The sequence below is a fragment of the Lineus longissimus genome, chromosome 10 (genome assembly GCF_910592395.1).
Source record: "Lineus longissimus chromosome 10, tnLinLong1.2, whole genome shotgun sequence".
NCBI lineage: Eukaryota > Metazoa > Nemertea > Pilidiophora > Heteronemertea > Lineidae > Lineus > Lineus longissimus.
Window position 1 is genome coordinate 987,321 of NC_088317.1, and position 17,100 is coordinate 1,004,420.

At 43.2% G+C, this 17,100-nt stretch overlaps 4 protein-coding genes across 6 annotated transcripts; 2 read left to right on the plus strand and 2 right to left on the minus strand.

Annotated features, from left to right (window-relative positions):
* Positions 1–652: 652 nt before the first annotated feature.
* LOC135494229 (mid1-interacting protein 1-B-like) lies at positions 653–3,462 on the plus strand. Its single transcript, XM_064782070.1, has one exon. The coding sequence runs from the start codon at positions 793–795 to the stop codon at positions 1,303–1,305; it is 513 nt and encodes a 170-aa protein (XP_064638140.1). The 5' UTR covers positions 653–792; the 3' UTR covers positions 1,306–3,462.
* A 72-nt stretch (positions 3,463–3,534) lies between these two features.
* Positions 3,535–6,345, minus strand: LOC135494228 (flavin reductase (NADPH)-like). Of its 2 annotated transcripts, none has more exons than XM_064782069.1 (5): positions 6,235–6,345; positions 5,587–5,748; positions 5,103–5,304; positions 4,620–4,784; positions 3,535–4,466 (listed from the first exon to the last, which is right to left on the minus strand). In XM_064782069.1, the coding sequence occupies exons 2-5, from the start codon at positions 5,719–5,721 to the stop codon at positions 4,324–4,326; spliced, it is 645 nt and encodes a 214-aa protein (XP_064638139.1). In that variant the 5' UTR covers positions 5,722–5,748; positions 6,235–6,345; the 3' UTR covers positions 3,535–4,323. The 2 variants fall into 2 exon arrangements, with proteins under 2 accessions (XP_064638139.1, XP_064638137.1); XM_064782067.1 differs by having other exon boundaries at positions 6,220–6,345.
* Positions 6,346–8,368: 2,023 nt separating this feature from the next.
* LOC135494227 (uncharacterized protein YwnB-like) lies at positions 8,369–11,331 on the minus strand. 2 transcript variants are annotated; one of them, XM_064782066.1, is made up of 6 exons: positions 10,771–11,323; positions 10,236–10,397; positions 9,723–9,924; positions 9,383–9,547; positions 9,068–9,218; positions 8,587–8,726 (listed from the first exon to the last, which is right to left on the minus strand). In XM_064782066.1, coding segments are annotated over exons 2-6 (654 nt in total). In that variant the 5' UTR covers positions 10,371–10,397; positions 10,771–11,323; the 3' UTR covers positions 8,587–8,725. The 2 variants fall into 2 exon arrangements, with proteins under 2 accessions (XP_064638135.1, XP_064638136.1); XM_064782065.1 differs by lacking the exon at positions 9,068–9,218 and having other exon boundaries at positions 8,369–8,726; positions 10,771–11,331.
* A 46-nt stretch (positions 11,332–11,377) lies between these two features.
* Positions 11,378–17,017, plus strand: LOC135494226 (succinate--CoA ligase [ADP-forming] subunit beta, mitochondrial-like). The gene is made up of 11 exons (XM_064782064.1): positions 11,378–11,466; positions 11,954–12,116; positions 12,503–12,614; positions 12,928–13,090; positions 13,250–13,420; positions 13,666–13,762; positions 14,122–14,283; positions 14,561–14,703; positions 14,968–15,088; positions 15,319–15,407; positions 15,654–17,017. The coding sequence occupies exons 1-11, from the start codon at positions 11,398–11,400 to the stop codon at positions 15,726–15,728; spliced, it is 1,365 nt and encodes a 454-aa protein (XP_064638134.1). The 5' UTR covers positions 11,378–11,397; the 3' UTR covers positions 15,729–17,017.
* Positions 17,018–17,100: the final 83 nt, after the last annotated feature.

Here is a 17,100-nt window from a genome sequence, read left to right on the forward strand (position 1 = left end):
CATGTTCTCCAATCGGCTTTACTCCAATTTACATATATTTCTGACGCATATTTCAAATTCAAAGTCACAAAATCATCTTTATCAGCCCTCTTCCTGAGCCGCATGCCATGCCCCTTCTTGGAAAATAACTCATGCTAACAGCTTACCAGTGTAACAACCTCGACCTAAGAAGGTATTTCCTCAACTGTGGTGTACATTGCATAGTACAAATCAGTGAATAAGGAACCTGAACACGAGGTTGCCTATTGAGACCGAACAAAAGATCATCGCCGTCATGTGCATTCAGAATGGCACTGGTGTTCTAGCCAATCAGCTGTTAGCCGGATAGCGTGATGGTTCCCCATTGATACGTGGTATTACCCATTAGGGGTGTTAGGTAGTCAGGAAAATCGCTTAAGAGAAATAATATGTCTAATAACGGAATATCTTGGTAAAGGTTTTGATTTGAAGTGTTTCTAATGACAGAATAATTATATCTTAACCAAAACTATTCGTGATTGCATCCATACCATGCCATACAATTGAATGTTGAGGACTAGGTATTGACACATGGCTAGCTTTCCACCCTATTTCTATATAAACTAGCCGAGCAAAACAAGTCGGCATGCCTGGAACACGAACAGGTCTTCAACATAATAAAAGCATTTCATGAATCAATTATTTCAGAATTGGTTTTTCTTGATCGGAGTACGCTTGCACTGAATTGTTTGGGTGCTAAACTCGCCGATTCGAACGCAGACGTTATCATTCTTCGACAGACGACAGGCTGAGAGGTTCGGTCGTATTTTGCCGATGGGTTTGCAGCGAGGTGATTTCAACATGAACGGAGACAGTCAGTTAATTTTCGAGAAAGACTCTTCTAAGAGCCAGCAGTCGTTGTTGGCTGCAATGAACAAATTTTCACAGGCCGTCAGTGCCATGGATGATACCATCATGGTTCCTTCACGTCTGCTGGACGTGCCTCTCAAAAACGGACAATCTTCACCTAACGACAACCGAGGAGCTTTAGTACCATTCGAAGGGAAAGTTGGAAACGGCACCGACTTATATAGCTTTTATATGTTATTGAACACAATCAGTACGGACCTGGTTCGTGGACCTCCTCAACTCGAGGATGACGAAGGTGGAGATCCAAGATACTCTCGTGTGGACGAACAGACGAAACAAGTAGCAAATATGTTCAGGCATCATTTGAGTGGACTACATTCAGTGCTAAATCAGTTGACGGACGCTGCGCATTTTCTGACTCAGAGATATACGGACGAGATTGAAAACGATGCTGCCAAGATGAGTGGAAGTCCCTAGAAGAACTCCACCCCGAAAGAAACTGAATTTCTAACCTGCTTTTGAACGCAAAGGGAATATATATGTGTGACCAGTATTCTGCCATGGAATATTTATTTTTCGTGACATTAGAGCATTTATTCAAGCGGGCACGTTTCGCGGCTGCAGCGGTGAAAAGAGATCGAATGATGCAACTTGTTTGTGCAGACGACGGATCAGCTGTTTCAAGATGGCCGCCAGCTATAGAACTTGGGCATCACCCGGCGGTTTCTATGACGACGGCACGTGGCGGTTAGGAATATGTTGGCCTTGGTGAACAATTAAGAGTCCGAGAACGGTACTTTTTGATCAAAGCGAACTTATGTACCACGTCCTTGCCCCAAAGATTGAGCAGTGAAACTGTTAAAGAAGATGAACTGCGTTATCACGAAACGGATGTTGTTCATAAATCCAATTTCTCTATAGACTCTAGTCCAAGACTGACTTTTGTAATGACACTGCTGGAATATCTTGAAACACCACAGGAAACGAGCAGGTCAATCCTTGATTGGTCAGGACGTGCCTGACGGTTTCGTGGGGGATGTCCCCCGTCCCTGGGAAAGTCTTTGGTGAACTTTTGCGAAGAGACTTTCACTGCCACTTTCAAGAGTGATGGAACTAATCAATTATGCTATTGGTCTTCTGCTCACCCGAGATCTTTCTCGAGTGCCAGGAGGCGGTTGGGTGGAGTTGAGTAGGGGCGGGAGGGGAATTCTTAGACTGGCGTACAATCACAAAACTTAGCAAACTTCATAAAAGATTGTAGGGAAATGAAGATAAAGAAGCAATGGGAGGTAACTGTCAAACAGTCGGACCATGCCAATACCCATTAATTGTTACATTTGGCAAATTTATTTTCTTCTAAATAATGTGCAATTTTCTTCTCTTGGGCATTTTCTGTGTGTATTTCTGAACTCTACTTATGCCTGTGAAAATAGGCGATTACTTTATCACTGGTATCGTGAAAAGTTTTCTGACCAGTACTGTATATATTTTCTCTTGTTTTCTTTCGGTCTGTATATGTTCAATCTTTTCAACTGCGTTGGGCCCTATTGGTATACGATTGTTCTTACTTGGACTAGAGCTTGGAGTACTATTAAGCCTATTACGGTATTAGTTTAGGTTGTCTTTGACAGATTTTGACCGAAATTCAAAATGTATTTCTGTATAACACTGGGATTCCATTGTTTTTTATCCTTCTTGGTGCATGTGTACTCCCAGTAACATAACGCCAGTCTATGCATCAATACTGGATGCTCGCGCGTCAGGCGTGAATAACAGGTCGATAACATGTCTAGCTAACCTCATTCCTAGCTATCTGTTATCTCTATAGTATATTTGTTGTCGCTACCATGTTTAAGGGGGTTTGAACGGAAAGATTTATTCACCTAAACTGTGTCAGGTCGCCATGACTTTCTTACCGCACACAACTTCTTTGGTCTTTGAGGCGCACACTGCAACCCAACAAATCAGGCGCAACTGCGCGATGCCGTGCGCCTTGATGTTACCGGGGATGTTACTTCTGACCAAGACTGCAGGAATGCTTACTTTTCAGGGCTGGGTTTTTGATACTCCTACCTGAAATATCGGGAGGCAGGGTATATAGGATGGGTTGGAATGGAGTGGTTTCGTTACAGTATACCACATCTGGTCTAAAAATACACACATGTTGCGCATGATGAACTTTTCGTTGACATCTGAATTGCAGCTGTTGGGGTTATTTTAAGTATTCATGAAATTCATCTACAATATGTCACTGCAGTGTATAGTGATCTCACCAATGTCCTCAGGATGAACCTGTCAATATTCATCTGAATATGACAAGTGCTGGAGTACTGTTCGAAGTTGAATAATCTGAACAGGGTAATGCTTCAATCAAGTTGTTAGGCTGGTTACTCTAAGATTCCCGGTTTGTCGTATTGGCCCCTGCGTTGGTGAGAGTTCGGAGTGGGAGAGGGGGTACCGTACGGGTTATTATGTGTACAGAGTACATGACGTTTAATTGTCCTCAGTAAAGAACTATTCACACATATTTGCTAGATTCTAAATCTCAACGCACGAAATTTATACATGAAAATTGACTATACTTTTGAAAACATTTGTGATACGCGGCAATAAATTTTGTAAAGAAATATAAAATCCTGTTGTTCTTGGCTTATTGAAAAGAGAAAAATGTACTGTCCCAGCAGTTTTCTGTGGCTATGGACTATGATTGTACCACTCTACCGAGGTAAAGATCACCGAGGTAAAGATCACTTGGCGTAATCTCTATCTAATTAGGCTCAGATTGCTCGAAACACGAAGTTCTGCATGCGGGGAAAACGCCCTTGCCTCGTTCGATTCTAGAAACGCCCAGAACGACTCGACCACAGATCAGGCTTTTTTACTCCTACGACGTAGAGAACGACTAGACTCCGATGCAGCCCATCCGTCATCCTGATCGTCCAAGACAAGGCCGATCCAATGCGTCCGGAGTGTAAGAATAACAAACGCGTAAACTTTCGCCGTTACAACCCATAATAAAAACATACATGTATGTGTTCCTTGATTAGCTCGCTGGATTACACTCCGGACGCAGTCTTAGACCGGCCTCGGCCTGTCACACAGGTGCAGAAGAAGTACGATCAGGAAGACGAAATGGAGTGCATCGGAGTCTAACCGGGATTCAGTTCAACCACCGATAAGTCTCATTCATAAAACGATTCAATTTGTTTAATGTTTACCAGAATAATTGTGCTTATTGATTGTTGAGACAAACCACGTCCTAGGATTTGTCCTACATCGGCATTCAATCACAATAGCATGTACCTCTATTGTCCCAGAAGAGCGTCCCGGAATGGAGCGAGGTTGTCTCTCTCACATCACGCCACCCCAGTATTTTAAAGTGCACTAGCACTGAAATAAGTATGGGGATCGATATCGAAGCCTGGAGCCCAGTGATCGTATTCCTGTTGGAACGAGGTCCATAATATAGGTCAATCTTGTAGTCTTGTAGGAAACCTAAGCTGTCACGATGGCTACGAGTTTCATGTACCATTTCTCATAGCCGACGATTGACAACATAAACCTCGCCACGTCCGCCCTCGCCATGCGCCCTCGTGTGTCCGGGATAAACTGGCCCTCCACTGCTTCTATCGTTTTATCTGCAAAAACAAGGACAGATTGATGAAAACAGTGGAAGGACGACTGCTGTACTGATTTGGGTATAGAATGAAAAGAGAGTATCATACTCTCGATGCTCTATTATGAATATATAACCAAATTCCAACTAACTTTTACAATTAAAGGAAACTCACCAGTGATAGGATCATCTGTGAGCTCCGGTGGCTTCACGCATGTCCACGTGATGTCGGAGCATTCATTCTGGAGGTATGTCTCCATCCGGTCCATGTCGGCCAGGACCCGCCCGATGAACAGCGGCTTCAGGAACCACTCAATGAACTTGGGGTGCTCTGGTTTGTCTGAAAAGGAAGGTCGAAATGAAATTAAGGGTTTTTCAGTCCGTTCTCGTAGTGTTCTGATGAACGCCGTTTTTCTGCCACTTTTCAGTGCTTCTGTTTGGAGAAGCCACGGTCCAGCAACAGCCATTTTTGTATGAAAATAACCACGACATATCTACTTTCCCCTTTAAAAACGACACGATGGGCAGGACGAGGGACTCCGACGCCTGTCTTCCCTTCAAAAGATGATTTCGGACAACATATCACAGCTTGAGAGAGGACCTTGTCAGTGTCGTTGTTTGAGAGTGCCTTGTTCACGGCAAATAGTAGGTTACTTACAGACAGTATACCATGACGTTAAAGCCACCAAACGTTTCACATCCGCTTTTCTCATCGCTTCAACGATGGCTTTACAAGATTCTGAATAAAACGTCTGCGCGGTAAAGAACGTCCTCGCGTGACCGAGACAGGACATTACTGCGTCACTTCCATTGAAATGGGGAACCAGGTCTTCAACATTGCATACGTCAACCTTTTCAACCTGACGAACGTTGTAAGACAAAAATGTATAGCTATATGACTCAACGACTCATTTACACTACAGGAGAAGATCGCTTTAAGAAAATACGTTTTGTAGTCAGGTGTAACAGTCTTTAATCTCCCCCTGGGAAGAATCGTCCATAGTCATTTTATTTAGAATGGTTCCATAGAGACCCATAACCTTCTATGCCACAGAGATCGAGATGAAAGCGCATCATAGAAGTAATTAGTTTATATCCGACAGAGAAAGACCATACACATTGTAACGACACCGAGTTCTCACCTTGAGGTTGTCATGTTTTGCCTCTACCTTCTCAGGCGTCCTGACCAAGGCTATCACCTCATGTCCAGCGTCTAGGGCTTGCTGCACCAGTCTTTGCCCACTCGGCCCGGTTGCTCCACAGACACAGATCTTCATGGTGTGATTGGATTACGGTAAACGAAGCTGGAAGCAAAATGTTGAAGCCGGTGACAGAGCGGGGATGGTTACGGGGAATGTTATAGACTATCACAAGAGACATCGTCACTCGGGCGATAGAGAGGGGTGGTCATGGGGTCAGGGGCACTCTCACAGTAAGCTTGTATCGCCTTTTCATTGTCGACGGTACGCGGTATGTGTCATGTAGCATGATTGTGCCACGTACTGTCTGCAACACCATTGACGGTGGGTGATATGAATAAGGACTAGTAAATGCTTATATCTAAAACTCAATGTACATTTACACTTGGCCTTTCTGTACAGAATTGAAGTAAAAGCATTTGCTATAGTCTTTATTCATATCGCCCAATGTCATGAAAGGAAAATTATGATTGGATGAGCTTTCGTCAAGGGTCGCATTGTATACCCAGATGCACACGGGGCGACAAGGAGATTGGGCTTGGGAGCCAAGATTACTTAAGCTTGCGAAATACTTACGTCCCTGGGACTTACTTCACGGTTAAGTGCGATGGATAGATGTCTTTCAATACATCTACATGTACCTACTACATTAAGTACATGTATATTCTATCCGCATGTGTGTCGTGTTTTGCTGGTCCTCACGTGTCTGTGACAAGGTTTAATTGTTATCTGCAAGCTTCATACACAATTTTTATATATTCTTGTATGCTCAGGACAGTGACACCGGTCATGTCCCAAATAATATTCGCAGGACCATATATCAAAAGCGTGGGTTTGTCTGTTCATAAAATTGATCTAGCCTAATTCATACTTCGACGCGCGACCCAAGCGGGTGCACCAGATGCACGGCTCCTAATTGATGTAAACTTTTTTAAATTGACCACTCATGAAATTTTGGAACACACCTGTCCAGGAATTTTGATAAGAAATTCAGAGCACGCTCCCTCTTCTTCCAGTTCCTAGATTCGCCGGCCGGCCCTCTTATATACCATTATGAATGTTATCACGAAGAAAACCCCTTCACCCGAACTTTTCAAGCTGAAGTACACACTGATTCCAGGTGTTCGAGCACTCCAGAGAATGGTTTGACAAGTCGGCGCTAAATTCATTATTAGTGATGAGCATTTAGTTTGTAACTACAGTGATGAGCAGGCGGACAGCTTCAAATTACATATCATCTTTCTGGTCACCTAAATCCCACACCCAAATTATCCCTTCAAATCACGTGCACGGAGCTATATAAATACGATTGCCTTGTGCATGCACACTTCCGACTCCAAAAGAATCGACTCGAATCTTAATTCAAATTCGCCATTGCTGGCATCATTGGCGCCAAAGACTATTTCTTTTGACCCTGTTGACCTCGCTTCTAAGAACATTTTGAGAAAGCCATTCAACCATTAAAATCAACTGCGAACATTATCTATTATATCACCGAGCTATATAAATACGATATATCAAGGAAAATCTGTCACAATATTGAATTATACGATTAGGTTGGAACTATTTGTACCCAATTACCCTTCCGCCAGCGTGACCTCGTCACAATCATGGCGCTTTTTCAACATTGCGACGACCTGGACAACGAAAATCTCATTCTATCAATAAAGCCTTGATGGCCTCGGCGGTTAGACGGTTGCACTATGGATTGAATGGTCACGGGTTCGAACCCCGGCGAAACTATTTTTTCGTGTTTTTTTGAAAAATTTCTTGGTATTAATCGTCTTATACCGTTTCCATCAATTAGGAGCCGTACGTCTGGTGCACCCGCTTGGATCCGCGCCTGATAAACGTACATCAATGATTAATAACAAGAAATTGTTTTTAAAAAAACATGAAAAAATAGTTTCGCCGGGGTTCGAACCCGTTACCATCCAATCCATAGTGCAACCGTCTAACCGCCGAGGCCATCAAGGCTTTATTGATAGAATGAGATTTTCGTTGTCCAGGTAGTCGCAATGTTGAAAAAGCGCCATGATTGTGACGAGGTCACGCTGGCGGAAGGGTAATTGGGTACAAATAGTTCCAACCTAATCGTATAATTCAATATAGCGACAGATTTTCCTTGATGTATCGTATTTATATAGTTCGGTGATATAATAGATAATGTTCGTAGTTGATTTTAATGTTTGAATGGCTTTCTTATAAATGTTTTTAGAAGCGAGGTCAACAGGGTCAAAAGAAATAGTCTTTTGCGCCAATGATGCCAGCAATGGCGAATTTGAATTAAGATTCGAGTCGATTCTTTTGGAGTCGGAAGTGTGCATGCACAAGGCAATCGTATTTATATAGCTCTGTGCACGGTATATTTGAAGGGACAATTTGGGTGTGGGATTTAGGTGACCAGAAAGATGATATGTAATTTGAAGCTGTCCGCCTGCTCATCGCTGTAGTTACAAACTAAATGCAGTACGATCATACTGAACTTCCAGCGGTATTGCCCCCGTAGCCTCCGTGCGCTGTCTAGAAGCTAAGCAATGTCGATTCACTGAGGGTCAAGACTGTGAGGCTAATGGCATGCTATACCAGTGACAATTTGAACATTCAATAGTAACACCATCTAGCGGATGAACTGGTGTCGCATCCAAAGCCGGCAGGTCACTGTAGTCAGGTGCAGGAAAGGTCATCATGGGAATCCAAATCACAAAGACTTCATATTGTAGAATGTTCAGCTTTATTGAAAATCATCTATATATATATTGAATACTGCCGGACAACAAATAAGAATTCTGTCAATCTTTGTCTATGCTATTGCGGAAGACGATTTCTTTGCCTTCTGACTTTAATCGCATTGGATCTTAATCGTTTTAGCCCCAAAGTGGCGCAATGTCTGTGTCAATCAGTAGTTACAACACAACAGCCTCCAAGTCAGCAGTCTTTCTGAGCTGTCACGATGGCTACGAGTTTCTTGTACCATTTCTCATAGCCGACGATTGACAACATAAACCTCGCCACGTCCGCCCTCGCCATGCGCCCTCGTGTGTCGGGGATAAACTGGCCCTCCACTGCTTCTATCGCTTTATCTGCAAAATCAAGGAGAGATTGATGAAAACAGTGGAAGGACGACTTCTGTAACAAAGATTTGGGTAGAATTGATTGAGATTATCGTACTCTCCATGAAAGACGTTCGTGCAAAGTATGCGTCCCTTCCACAGTGACGGTATTGACCCTCAAGTTTTTGATCGACTCCGCGGACCCGGAGGTTACAGACGGAGTACTCCTAATGGCTTAGAATGCAGTGACGGCGGCGTCCTTGACAGTTCTTGGACCAATTTATATACATGTGTACTCTTTTTTCGCAGCCCCACTCTCCGTCGACAGCAGAGCCCGATTCCTGACTCTTCCATCTATAAAGCATGCTTACTAAGCTGTGTTGACGAGTCCAATCGCCACGAGCTTCTGGTTCCACTGTTGGTCCTCTATAATGGACAGCATGAACCTAACCACGTCTGACCGAGACATCTGAAAACCTGCATCGCGAACGAGCTCCCCCTCTGCCGCTGTAATAAGCTTTTCTGCAACAGATTTTAGAACATAAAACTACGCCTTCCGGTTCTGAATCGAGAAGGAATACAATGTGATAACCGTTCAGACTGCATGAACTGGTGTTTTAAGACATCTCCTCCAGGGGACAAAAGTCCGTTTACGTCACACCAGTGTCCAAAGTCAGGAAACTTACCAGTGATAGGATCGTTTGTGAGCCCCGGTGGCTTGACGCATGTCCACGTGATGTCGGAGCATTCATTCTGGAGGTAGGTCTCCATCCGGGCCATGTCGGCCAGGTTCCGCCCAATGAACACCGGCTTCAGGAACCACTCAATGAACTTGGGGTGCTCTGGTTTGTCTGAAAAGGAAGGTCGAAATGAAATTGAGGGATTTCATAAACAAGAATTTGAGGCGGTCTAAGATGGTGTGTATGTCACCATGACGTCTGTGTTCCCATCACAGTTTGAGAGAGAACCTTGTCAGTGTCGTTGTTTGAGAGTGCTTTGGTCACGGTAAAATAGTAGGTTACTTACAGACCGTACACCATGACGTTATAGCCACTAAACGTTTCACATCCGCTTTTCTCATCGCTTCAACGATGGCTTTACAAGATTCTGAATAAAACGTCTGCGCGGTAAAGAACGATATCGCGTGACCGAGACAGGACATTATTGCGTCACTTCCAGTGAAATGGGGAACCAGGTCTTCAACATTGCATACGTCAACCTTTTCAACCTGAAACGAACGTTGTAAGACAAATGTGTAAAGTATACGGTGAAACCGACTCATTTACACTACAGGAGAGGATCGCTTTAACAAAGAACAAAAAAAGCGTTGTGGTCAGGTGTAACAGTCTTTAATCTCCCCCTGGAAAGAATCGTCCCCATTCATTCTATATAGAATGGTTCCGTTGAGACCCATAACCTTCAATACAAACTGTCCTCTGACATTTCATTCATGCTGAATAGACACCCACCCGGATTTCAATACTCTTTCATTTCCAACAGAGAAAGACCATGCACTTTAAAAAAACACCAAGTTCTCACCTTGAGGTTGTCATGTTTTGCCTCTACTTTCTCAGGCGTCCGGACCAAGGCTATCACCTGATGTCCAGCGTCTAGGGCTTGCTGCACCAGTCTCTGCCCACTCGGCCCGGTTGCTCCACAGACACAGATCTTCATGGTGTGAATGGATGATGGTAAACGAAGCTGGAAGCAAAATGTTGAAGCCGGTGACAGAGCGGGGGTGGTGCCGTGCATTGTAGGGTATCACAATCATCGTCACTCACGGTCGCGCGATATAGAAGCTAAGGGTGGGGCCAGGGGGACTCCCGAGGAGGTCAATTCGGCATCCTAGCGGGAGGGACGAGCCCGATAGCAGTGCGCCTGAGTGTACTAAAATGTTCTGTATCCAGGCTTTACGGTGACCAGGTCAAATTAGTATAGTCGCCGACGACAGCATACGTCTGAGCTGATTGTGCCAACGCGAGAAAAGGAAGAAGAAAAACGATTCACAGGGCTACGGAGATCCAGGGGGATTGGGCTGAGGACCAAAGATCAGTTTTAAAAGACAGATACTTACTTCCCCGGGAATTTCCTCACGGGTTAAGAGCAATGGGACGATGTCTTTCAATACATGTACCTACTACATTAAGTATATTCTATCCGCATGATATATAATAGCCTACATATAGCTGTTTTGTCTAGATCTGGTGGTCCGTTACAAGGTATATAGGTTATCTGCAAGGTTACATAGTTGTTATACATGTACATGTACTTGTAAGCTTTGGACATCGGCCGCGTGCTTGTTAAATCATGTCTAAATTAAATGATCTAAAATGATCTTGTTTCGAGATGTCCTGTATGTATCATTTAAAGGACAGGTTCATTCGTCAATTTGTTTGTGATCTGTCCCTGTCACAACTTCTGGGTCTCTCGCCCGTTGGAAACGGGTATGCCTTCAACTGGACAACAGGTTCCCCGTAGTCTGTCTCGTGTCAATCAGCACCACCCGTGGGTCACGATTAGACAGTGGCGCCACTATCGGGAAAACTGGGAAAGTGGGTGTCAAAAAGTCATAACCAACAAAAAGTCCCTGGGAGCGAAACGACTGTCGAGGGCGAAAAGGTCAGATAGCGAAACGATCGGATACCCTTCCAATCAGCGGAAGTGACGCAACAGTCCGCGACGACGCACTCTCATTTCTAAAATGGCGTCCCTCGCTGCGCTCTGCCGAGGTGCTAAAGTTTTGGAAAATACCTTCAGATATGCTCCCCGGGTAGGTCTCCGAGCATGAAAACTAACATATTTGATAAATCAGACGAAATGCATCACATTCTATTATTTGTTTTTGTGCATGAACCTCGCACGTTTCTGTTAAAAGTTTGCGAATTGGGCCGCTGAAGGTGACAGGTCGTTCATAAGGTCATTGTTGTGACTTTGTGTACATTTCACACACACGCACACAGTGCATGTGCATGTTGGCAGCCTGTACATTTTGTAATTGTAATTGTGTACATCATCATCATCATCATCATCATCATCATGCACATAGTCACTTCTAAACCTGAGCTTTCTGTTGCTGCGACGTGAGTGTAATGTAGTTTGCCACTTGATCTCCAAGTACTATGCCTACTAGGCTACTGGCTACTACTACAAGTAGGCCTACAAGACTTGACCTCGAATGAGTCAATTAGCCTTGGCCTATGCAATACAAACAATAAATACTGGTATTTTATCTATATTATTTGTCTTCTCTTTTCCAGATTTTAGCGGCAGGTCCATGCATCAATCAAACGGGGCAGCGGCGACATCTATCGATCCATGAACACATAGCCTGGGAGTTTCTGAAGGATAGAGGTGTCAGTATACCAAAACATGATGTGGCTGAAACTGCTGATGACGTCTACAAAATTGCAAAACAAATTTGTAAGTTGTTGGTGTTTGTTCTTAACCACATGATCAATGAACTGTTGTTTCACATCACTTCAACTGGTGTGATGCATTGAGAGGAGCCATGGCCCATGAATGGTGTGGGAGACCTGGGGAGGGTGGGTGGAATTATGCAGTGAACACAAGATTATGATTGTTTACTTAAAGTGTTCTGCAGGGCATAAGGCCACCTTTGATTACGAGTACAGTAACGTAAAATCCAATGACGCCATGTATGAGGGAGGGATCTGTGAACAAAACTTTCATCAAGGAGTCCCAAACACAACACTGTCCAGTTGTGAGGCTTCGAAATCATGGGACTCTGATACCATGCTTAGGACCATGGTAGATGAATCATTAATTCCATGATTTGCTTATTTCAGCGGAGGAAACTGGTAGTGCTGATGTGGTAGTCAAGGCACAAGTATTGGCTGGTGGACGTGGGAAAGGAACGTTCGATAGTGGTCTGAAAGGAGGCGTTAAATTGGCCTACTCGTAAGTTAGCACCAATACCATGTTTATGTTGTGTAATTCACAACCTAGTCTTATGATTATGAATCGTAAATCATGATTTGGAGGAATGATACCTGTGGAGAACTGGACTGTTACTGGTTAGCTTTGGTTCTGCGTCCTTTAACATAATGTACTTTCTATTGATATTATTAGTCCAAATAAATCTGTACAACATTTTCTCAAGTGAGACCTTTCATTTATTTGCCAAGTACTAAACACTTGATCAGTACTTATAGTTAATGATGTTATGTATTCTTCATTTACTGAACTGTTTCTCATAACATTGTACTTTCAGACCTGATGAGGCACGAGATTTAGCAGACCAGATGTTGGGTCATCGCCTAGTTACCAAACAAACCGGTGAAGCGGGAATTTTATGTAACAAGGTGATGGTTGTGGAGAGGTTGTACTCCAGGAGAGAGTATTACTTTGCTATTACGTTGGATCGAGCATTCGCTGTGAGTATGTGCTGATGGTTATCATGAAATAGCGAGCTAGAACTTTCTTGCATTTGGAAAAAGGCACTCTTTAAAACAAGTCTTTACAGCGGTACAAAAATGTGAGTTGACACTTCCTTATAAACCTGTATAAAGTGTAAAAGTCATGTGTCATTCCAGGGTCCGGTCATGATCGGTAGTGCCCAGGGCGGCATGAGCATAGAAGATGTGGCCAAGGAGAATCCAGACGCGATTATCAAACAACCTGTTGATATCCATGAAGGCATCCAAGAGGAGCAGGCACTCAGCCTCGCAAAGGAGCTTGGATTCAGGGGACCCATGTTGAAAAAGGTACTGATTGCTGTCAGTTTTGTGCTGTGCCTCAGTCCACTGTGCTATTCATGTCAGTCAGTACGGTCTAGACAGATATTACAGCTATACTGGTCTCTCATGATATGATCAGCATTCCTGGTCAGTGGTCAATTCATCTGACACGTAGAATGTTCCAAAATATCGGTTTGTTTTGACTTGGTTCTTCTCACTACATGTATAATAAGCTTCATAAGTTATGTTTTCCTTTTTCTCTGCGGTTGCAGGCAGCTGATAACATGATGAAGTTGTACAATCTGTTCATGGACAAGGATGGTACTCTCCTTGAAATCAACCCAATGACCGAGGGCACTGACGGTGAAGGTAGGTGGTTGATAAGCTGGAGATGATAACATGTCTCCTGCTGACATTCTTGGATTGGGCAGTATTCCTATTTATTTGACAGGCTTGATGCTCTTCTGTCTGTGATTTCCTAAGATATTCAAGGAGCAGTGGGTCTTCTCAATAAGCACGTAGGATTTTTGGGGTGCATTTGAATAGGACTCATATGCCTGCAGAGTTGTGCCAAACAATTTAAATGTCTCGGTTATTCACTCCAGAAAGGCAATGGATTTGAAAGAATATGTCGATAGAATGTTGATTTCTGTTAGCAGACTGAGATGTGCTCTGCATGGTTAAGCTATGAAATAGCTGTTCTAATTCTGATCTCTCTCTTCTTCCAGTCTATTGCATGGATTGCAAGATGAACTTTGACGACAATGCAGAGTATCGCCAGGCGGAGGTCTTTGATCGCAAGGACTGGTCGCAGATCGATGAGAAAGAAGTGCGCGCTCAGAAAGCCAATCTCAACTATATCTCTCTTGATGGAAATATAGGCTGCCTAGGTAAGCAGAAAGATCTTTCCTTCCCCCTAAGTACTTCAGCCATTTAAAACTTTCCAGGGAATGTCAAGGACCACTCGGCCAACTACATCTCTTCTCCATCCAACTCTTGGTGTAGAAAGAACAAAACAGCTTGGAAAGGAATTGAACCTACGTTTTCTGTCGGGGAAACTCTATACCACAACCCTCCTAATAAGAAAGTGCAAATGGGTCTTTTGGTATTCCCTTATAATGGGCATCGATTTGATTGAGCTCACCTCCATTTCTGCTCCATCTTCAGTTAATGGTGCTGGTCTCGCGATGTCAACCATGGATATCATCAAACTGCATGGTGGCACACCGGCCAACTTCTTGGATATCGGTGGTGGTGCCACGGCAGGCCAGGTGACAGAAGCCTTCAGACTCATCACAGCAGATCCCAAGGTAAGATTCTACCCTCGTTACATGTAGTCATTAGGAGCTCTTTCATATCATGTATTGTAGGCACCCTGTGAGGCTTGTCTTCTGATTTTACCTGTGGGCGGACCAGATTCTTTGAGTTCAAGATGGTCAGTTTAAGCAGGCCTGACCAGTGGATGCCAAGACCAAACTGGGGATGGAGATTTTTACAAATTCGTTCATCCATAGAACAAAGAATCCATTTCGGGGCATGGATTTAGTAATTGAGTTTCTACTCTCATTTCTCAGGTGAATGCCATCTTGGTTAACATATTTGGTGGCATCATGAGATGTGATGTGATTGCCCAGGGAGTCATAGCAGCTGCAAATGAGCTTAGTCTCAAAATCCCCATTGTAGTGCGATTACAAGGTAAGCTCTTTCTGCACTAAAAGTGAAAAGTATCATCAAATTTAGTTTCAGATTTTAATGAACAGCATAGACCTTTGTTTAAATCAGGACACCTCTCAATTTAGGACAGCATATGTCAGTCCGAAGGGTGTCCTTAGTAGAGAGGTCCTACTGTTGGCCTAGAGATTTTCTGTCTCCGATTGATAATACTTTCAAATGTTTCTAATATTGTCCAATCTTTCTACCTTCAGGTACCAGAGTAGAAGATGCTAAGGCTCTGATTGCTTCAAGCCAGCTGCGTATATTAGCTTGTGATAATCTCGATGAAGCTGCTAAAATGGTAAGCAAAATACCCACAGGGTCATGAAATTACAACAAATCAGTGTTCTGCTTGTCCGGTAGTTGACGTCTTTTAGGCTTCAAACTGTTGTTACCTCATGAAGATGAGGATATGCCACAGCACCCTCTGAGATACTAGCTGATGTTGCAGTCCTGCGATCCGTATTGGATCACGTTGAATGTACGTGATGATTTGTCTTGTCCACTGACCACCCAACCCTCATATCCACCTTCCTCTTCATTCCAGGTCGTACGACTCAGTGATATTGTAGTCCTCGCCAAAGAAGCTGCCGTCGACATCAAATTCAGTTTGCCTATCTAAATATCGGGTTGTTTCTTGGCCGAGATTGAGGCTTTGCCGTGTTAGATATTCTGATGTATGAGGTAACACTAATGAAATCAAATCACTTTACTTTGAGGGATAAGCAGAGAGACCGTAGTTGCTTGAGATATCTGGCACTTGAGATCTGTTCGTGTCTGTCACTAAGCTATAGGTCACAGATCCAGTGTGTTTACCTTTGTGCGTTCTTCTGAAATCTTGAATGGCGAGAAAAAGTAGTCAGTATCTTGCTTCAGATGGCTTGTCCTTGGTCAAGGCTTTGACCGATTCTGACAAAGTATTAGTCTTAGATACTTTGTTATTTCAGATGAAATATAACATTTTGTTCAAATGTTGCATTTTCTGGACAAGAATCACCAAAAAATCAGAGTGTTATTCTTTGGTGAAATTGAGTAGTTCTCTCTTGATATTGAGTTTGTTTTCCTTTAGTATTTTGTCATAGAGAAACGACTAAACCACCAATCAGCTTAATTCACATGTTGTTAAATGGCATCTAGTTTTTAGTGAATTCATATTGAATGATTTAGGCAAACTGGGATTGTATATGAAGATGCTGAGACTGACATGTCTAATAAATATGTATATTTTTACCAATCTTTTTTGAACAGCTGATTTTGATTTCTCCTTTGCCTTAATGTGCTCAAAAGTTGAGACTGGTTCTCAGTTAACATGCCCTTTAGATTGCTGCTGCAGCAAAAAGCGTGGACCAACTGTCAGTTTGGGAAATGTAAAACTTGTAAAAACTGAAGTATCATCCCTCTACCATGTCTACTGCACAGGTCTGGACATGAGGCTTGTCCAACCCTGTCCTGGTAAACACTGCAACCAGGAAAATATTTGCAGTTGCTTGCACTTTTGCCTTTGCTCAGTTTCCCTTGCCCACCAACGAATGGGTCCATTCTCGTCGTTACGATAGGGAAAGTGGGCTTATTATGAGCTTGTTTGCAGCTACATCTCAGTGCTTATGTATATTTTTCGCTTCTTGTGACAATCCAATGGAATTGTCCGATTTATATCCACGCGCTGTTGGCTGTAATATTCAATGATGGAAGGCAGTTTGAGAGATCTAAATGATGAAATGAACTGACTTGTTATTCAGGTTGATCAGAGCTGCCCTCGTCTGCAGAAACTGATCGTCTGTTTAAAATGTTTGTGTGGTTGTTCCATAGAGCCTAGCAGTCTGTACAAAGTATCAGCATTGTTCATGAGAAATGTAACACATATTTATGTTATAATGAAAAGGTTTAATAAAAATAAGATGAACATTTTAACATATTCTATGTTTTCTTTATGACATTTTCCTTACAGGTATGTCCTGTGCGACGAGGCGTTGTTGGTAAAGGCTAAGATAAGA